Source organism: Monodon monoceros, unplaced genomic scaffold (genome assembly GCF_005190385.1).
Source record: "Monodon monoceros isolate NGI ecotype Baffin Bay Population unplaced genomic scaffold, NGI_Narwhal_1 Contig763_ctg1, whole genome shotgun sequence".
Taxonomy (NCBI): domain Eukaryota; kingdom Metazoa; phylum Chordata; class Mammalia; order Artiodactyla; family Monodontidae; genus Monodon; species Monodon monoceros.
The window spans coordinates 1-6995 of NW_021703175.1; the positions used below are offsets into that span (position 1 = coordinate 1).

At 36.5% G+C, this 6995-nt stretch overlaps 1 protein-coding gene across 1 annotated transcript; it reads left to right on the forward strand.

The window, feature by feature from the left end:
* Nucleotides 1–1033: 1033 nt before the first annotated feature.
* LOC114891402 (maspardin) lies at nucleotides 1034–6239 on the forward strand (the record flags this gene model as incomplete). The annotated part of the gene is made up of 5 exons (XM_029215563.1): nucleotides 1034–1081; nucleotides 2262–2342; nucleotides 3230–3375; nucleotides 5333–5441; nucleotides 6116–6239. Coding segments are annotated over 5 exons (508 nt in total), but the record flags the coding sequence as incomplete, so codon positions are not given.
* Between the last annotated feature and the right edge of the window lie 756 nt (nucleotides 6240–6995).

Consider the following 6995-nt stretch of genomic DNA (forward strand, 5'->3'; position numbering starts at 1 on the left):
ACCACCAGGGAAGTCCCATGATTGCTGGTTTTCATATCATATTTGTGCGTGGATGATTTCCTACCTTTACTGTATGTTTGCCTTTACTGGTGAACTTTCCCGTTTGTAATTTTCTTGTTTCTAGTTGTGGCCTTTCTTTTCCATCTAGAGAAGTTCCTTTAGCATTTGTTGTAAAGCAGGTTTGGTGGTGCTGAATTCTCTTAGCTTTTGCTTGTCCATAAAGCTTTTCATTTCTCCGTAGAATCTGAGTGAGAGCCTTGCTGGGTAGAGTATTCTGGGTTGCATCACTTTAAATATATTGTGCGACTCCCTTCTGGTCTGCAGAGTTTCTGCTGTAAAATCAGCTGATAACCATATGGGGAGTCCTTGTATATGATTTGTTGTTTTTAATACTTTGTCTTTAATTTTTATAAATTTGATTAATACATTTCTTGGTGTGTTCCTCCTTGGGTTTATCCTATATGGAACTCTCTGGATTTGAGTGTTTCCTTTCCCATGTTAGGGAAGTTTTTGGCTATTATCTCTGCAAATATTTTTTCAGGCCCTTTCTCTCCCTCTTCTTCTGGGACCCCTATAATGTGAATGTTGGTGTGTTTAATGTTGTCCCAGAGATCTCTCAGACTGTCCTCATTTCTTTTCATTCTTTTGTCTTTATTCTGTTCTGCAGCAGTGATTTCCACCAACCTGTCTTACAACTCACTTATTCGTTCTTTTATCTCATTTATTTTGCTATCAATTCCTTCTATTCTATTTTTCATTTCAGTTGTATTGTTCATCTCTGTTTGTTTGTTCTTTAAAGCTTCTAGCTCTTTCTTAAACATTTCTTGTATCTTCTCAATCTGTGCCTCCATTCTTTTACCAAGATCTTAGATCATCTTTACTATCATTACTCTGAATTCTTTTTCAGGTAGCTTGCCTATCTCCACTTCACTTAGTTGTTCTTCTGGGGTTTTGTCTTGTTCTTTCATCTGGAACATATTTCTCTGCATCTCATTTTGTCTAATTTTCTGTGTTTGTGGTCTCTGTTCCGCAGGTGTCTCGTTATGGCTTCTTTGTCTTTGGGTATAGAATATCTTTTTTGGTAGGCTTAAGTTTTTTTTGTCAGCAGTTAGTTGTGATTTTGGTGTTTTCATAAGAGGAGGTGAGCTCAAGTCTTTCTACTCCACCATCTTGTCTCCAGTTTTTTTTTTTCCCCTTTGTGCTTCCAGTCTCACTTGCTCATAGAGTCCTGCATGCAGAGGCCTTCCACCTGGTACTTCAAGCCAGAGTTTCTAGTGTGAAATGGCTGTGCTTGACACCTCAGCTCTGCTACACTCCGTAAGGCACAGACATTTTTAAATTAAAGGATTCATAAAAATGTCATCTCCTTTCTTTTAGGCTGTCATATGACTCAAATTCTCAAATTTGCAGTTAGGAGAGTCTGTTCTCCATCCTGCTTCAGAAAAGTGGAATCCTATCCACAAGTGGAATTTTAATAGTAAAAGTAACATATTACATCATATCTGAAATTATCCCATAATTTACATGGCAGTATCTATCCCAGTGATATGTCAATGGCAAAATGAATCTAAGTACTTAAAACAGCAAGCCTTTAAGATGGGTTTTACAGGTATTAAAGAGAGGGGAACTCTTAGGTGACAAGCCTGAGTCTCCTAGAAAGGAATTAATGACTTGTGTTTCTTTTTCTTCATTATTGTCAACATTAATAGGCTACTTAGGGTCAAGCATCTGAAATTTTTGGTCACAAACAAAAGTACTACAAGAAATCAGATAGAATGACTAAGTCATTAAAAGTAGAGGAACAATTTTATTGAATACTGCCTTAAAGAAATGCTACCAGAAAGAGAGGAAACTCTCCTTAGAACAGATTTTATTTCTAGTTCTCCTGAGCCATAATTCAGAACGAAATTGGTTTAAAGGGGAAAAAGAATTTCTTTATTTGAATGGGTTCTGCTCTGTTCATCCTTGAACCTCCGAGTTTCTTAGCTATTTGGAAAGGAAATTGATGTGACTTAAAATTGTGTACATAATATCACTAAAGTGTGCTTTTTTATTTTTTAAATTGTTCTTTTAGAGAAAATGTGAATTTTGAAGTTGAGGATAAGATGAGAGCTTATTTTCCACATATTTTGAATAAGGAGCAGAGATTAAGCAAATGAGAAATGCTATTATGAAAGTCCTAAATTTTTCAGATATATATGAGTTGTATTTTACCTCTACAGTTTTTAAAATAAACTTTAAATTTATTGTTATTATTCTAGTTGCAGTATCCAGTTTATTGGGACCATCTTGAATTCTGTGATGGATTCAGAAAACTTTTAGACCATTTACAGTTGGATAAAGTGAGTCCCTTGAAACTAATTACTCACATGTGATTTTAATGAAACATTTGTTGATACATTGTTAAGTCTGGTGTTGTCTTTTATTTTTTAATAACAGCTCTTTTGAGATAGAATTCACATACTGTACAGTTTACCCTTTTAAAGTGTATAATTCACTGTTTTTTAATATATTCACAGTATGTACAACCATCACCACAGTCAATTTTTGAACATTTTTCCACCCCAAAAAGAAACCCCATACTTAGCAGCCACTCCCCACCCTTCCTCCCTGGAGCCCTGTTTCTATGGATTTGCCTATTTTGGATATTTTATGTAACTGGAATGATGTAATCTGTGGTCTTTTGTGACTGGCTTTTTTCACTTAGCATAACACTTTCAGGGTTCATCAGTGTTGCAGATTATATCAATATTTCATTCCTTTTTATTGTCAAATAATATCCCATTGTATGGATATAACACATTTTATTTATCCATTCATCATTTGGTTTGTTTCCATTGGTTAGGTATTATGAGTAATGTTGCTGTGAACATTCTTATACAAGTTTTTGTGTAGACAGATGTTTTCAGTTCTCTTGGGTACATGTCTAGGAGTGGAATTACCGAATCAGTTTTCTTAAACAGAAATGACAAAGTAGTTTAATTTTCTAATGTAATCTATGAATAATATTTTTTAACTTGTGTAATTTATATGCACAGTTGTATTTTTTCTTGACAGGCTGTAGACATTGCATTTAAATACAATATTTTCTAAACTTCTAACTGCTGTAAATATTTCAGTCTAATGACTGGTGATGACATTGTATTCTGTGGTTGGTGATAATTAAAACAATTTTTTTTGATACTTCAAGATCATTGTTTTTAGGATCCTTGTGTTTGTTTCCAATTAGGTTCATCTCTTTGGGGCTTCTTTGGGAGGCTTTTTGGCCCAGAAGTTTGCTGAATACACTCACAAATCTCCCAGAGTCCATTCTCTCATCCTCTGCAATTCCTTCAGTGACACTTCTATCTTTAACCAAACATGGACTGCAAACAGGTAAGAATGTAAACATTCAACCAACATTTTTTTATTTTCAGTGGAATTTTGAAAATGTTGGCTTTTGGTTTTTCGATGCATTAGGGAGGGAGAGGCCATATATACTTGTGTCCTGGCTTTTAAAATTAGAAACAATCACCTTTGGAAAAGAAAAGAATTGAAAGAGTTCTAAATTCAGTTGTTTCCACTACTCTAAATCATTGTCTAGCTTTATTTACTATACGTTCACATGCCTTTACAGTTTAGTGCATATGTAACTGATACTGTGTTCTGCTTGCTCCACTTAGTATTTTGTGTACACAGTCCTGTTGTAGTTTTTTAAGGCCTTTGGCTTCTCGCAATTTTTCATCATGTTCTACTGTAAATCTTTGTATAAATTACTTTTGTTCCTTCCCTTTCTGAGTTATTTTCTTGAGATATGTTCCTCAAAAGGGAGAGATTAGAGCATTTAGTCTGTCAGCAGATGTTCTGCACATCTTAACACTTTTACAACGTTAGTCTGCTTTTTAGAAAGATGGAAATGGCGGAATGCTTTGCGGGGCAACTAGTGGGGTACCTGTTTCCTCTGAGCCATCCCTTTACTGATTTTATCATTTTAATTAACTTGATAGATGTCTAATGGTACCTTAAAGCTGACTTCATGATATTTCTTTCATTGCTAGCAAGGCTAGGCTCTACCGCAGAAAGCAACCTAGTAACTAAACCTACCTGTGTGATCAGATTGGTTTTCATATAATGTTCTAGGTAAACACTGTTTTCATGGTTTTCACATCTACTCAACATTCACTCTGATTTTAAAAATATTTCTCCTGATATTTTCTCAGTTGTTTACTCAGCATTCATGCAGCAATTTCTTGTATACATCAGACACAGATACTTCATGTCCAGATAATGCACTAAGTCATTGATTATTTTTGATGATTTTTCATGCTTTAATTGTCAGAAGCCAAGACTTCCCCCACTTCGTTTGTGCTTTTGCATATCAGCTACTTTTTATCAAATGTCTGAGTGCTTACCTTGTGCCACACAGAGGCTGCAGGGGCAAACAGAGCCAGGAGGATGCGCTCTCTACAGAGCACACCTAGGCAGCATCACCTTTAGAAGATAAGGAGCTGTGGGGTAGAGAACTTAGAAATATCACTGAAGGTGACTGAAAGATGGCTGTCTGGTCCTTGTGAGGGAAGCCCACTGAGACTGTGCATCAGAAGGTGGTCTGCACGTGTTTTGTGGGTTTTTTTTTTTTTTTTTGGCTGCGGCCTGTGGGATCTTAGTTCCCCAACCAGGGATCGAACCCATGTGCCCTGCATTGGAAGCATGGAGTCTTAACCATTGGACCACCAGGGAAGTCCCTGGTCTATACCTTTTATAAGTCATTTTCAGCATAGGGTAGAGAAATTCATGTTTACCCTGTATAATGGCTCTCAGTGTAATTAGTGGAGTAAATACTAATGACAGATCACATATAGAAATACATAAAGATTGAATTGCCTTGAATTAGCCCAATTGAACCCAGTAGTAGCAATAGGAGGTATAATAACTCTGATTTTCCTATCTTGAAATCTATCTTTAATCAAAAGGTGATATAAACCTTAAGGTTGATATGGTAAGTGTTCAGTTTACCACAAATAGGTTAGTCATTGGAATAAGACCAAATAGAAAATAAAATCTTGGAATCATCAGAATGTCTACCTCTGTAAAGGCATTTTTGAAATATTGCTTATAATTATTCCAAATCCCCAAAAGTTGGATATTAAACCATAACTCGGAGCTTGAGAAAATGTATACGAAAACTAGATGCTTCAAAACTAGCTCTTTAAAAGGAAGAGACTAGGTTTTTTTTAATCTCTAGGTCCCAAGTACCTAGCTAATACGAAGCTTCAGTGTTGAATGAATATTTGCCATTTATGTGTAGTCTTGGAAATTTAAATTATCAGGTCTTTTTTTTTTTTTTTAACAGCTTTTGGCTGATGCCGTCATTTATGCTCAAAAAAATAGTTCTTGGAAACTTTTCATCTGGCCCAGTGGACCCTATGATGGCTGATGCCATTGATTTCATGGTGGACAGGGTAAGGATCATGGCCTTGGGGTGGGGACACCTTGTACTCAGAATTTTCATGTCTGCTTGGTTCCTGAAGAAATACCTGTCTCACTGTGTACCAGAGGTATTTGTTAAGCGTTCTTCCATATTAACTTTACTACATCCAGACAGATATTCCTGCTGCTGAGTAATTCATCAGAATCACTTGGGGGAGCTTTTAAAAATACAGATTCTAAGGCCTCACACCAGACCATTGAACTAGAATCCCTGGCCGAGGGCGCTGGGAATCTGTGTTTTTACCTCACCCCTCCTCTTCCACCTCCCCAGGTAAGTGTGATGGAGCAGGTCTGTGGACTTGCATTTAGGGACTACTGGGATAGATGTTTTTCTTCGGAGGCCTCTACTTAAATGTCTACCTGTCTTGGAGCTGCTGGAATTGGCTTGGCGCCCACAGGCACCTGGTGGAAGAGTCGGCTCAGGTTGAGGGCTGTGGAAGGCCAGGTGCCCAGAATAGAAAAATGTCACCACTTGCAAGGCCCAGTTATGGTCTCAAATACACTGTGTTTCCTCAGTGGTGACCATACTGGCCCCACCACACATAATACCACCTTTCTAAGCACCGATATTATCTGTGGATTTAATGTAAATGTACAAAACAAAATTAATTTTTAAAAAATTCACTTTGTTTGTTTCTTTCTGCAGCTGGAAAGTTTGGGGCAGAGTGAACTGGCTTCAAGACTTACCCTGAATTGTCAAAATTCTTATGTGGAACCTCATAAAATTCGGGACATCCCTGTAACCATCATGGACGTAAGTTTTCTTTTAAGTAAAATAGATGCTTTGCCTTTTCTATGTATATGTCAAGATCCACCTTATAATTATTTTATGATTTTTCAGTGTGCCTCTTCAAATAACTGCCTTGGATTTTCTTTATTTTTACCCCCCAGCTTTTTCAAATCCAAAATAATCTTTTATTGCTTATCCTGTATTTTTCCTGGCAGGAATAACAGCATTGAAATCAAAGTAAATTTAGTCCTGACCCATTTTGGTTTGCTTTGCTATTCTCATCAACAGATATTGCTCTTTAGCCGAAATTACAAATCTGGGCAGTAAAGTGAAGGTGCCTCGTGAGTGCAGAGAATCATGAATTCCATAAAGTCTAACACAAAAACTTGCTTCTTATATATTTTTTAATTGTAGTGAAATATACATAACAAAATTCACCATTTAAATCACTTTTAAGTGTACAGAGCAGTGACATTAAGTACATTTACAGTGTGGTCCAACTGCCACTGTTATCTATCTCCAGAACTTTCCATCATCCCAAACTGAAACTCTGTACCCATTAAACAATAATTCCCCATTCCCCCCCCAATCCCTACTACTAACCTTTATCTTCTTTTCTCTATGACTGCCTATTTTAGATAACTCATGCAAGTGGAATCATATAATTATCTTTTTGTATCTGGCTTGTTTCACTTACTTAGCATAATGTTTTCAAGGTTCATCCATGTTACAGTATCATTCCCTTTTAACATTGTACGTATATACCACCTTTTGTTTATCTTCTCATCTACTGACA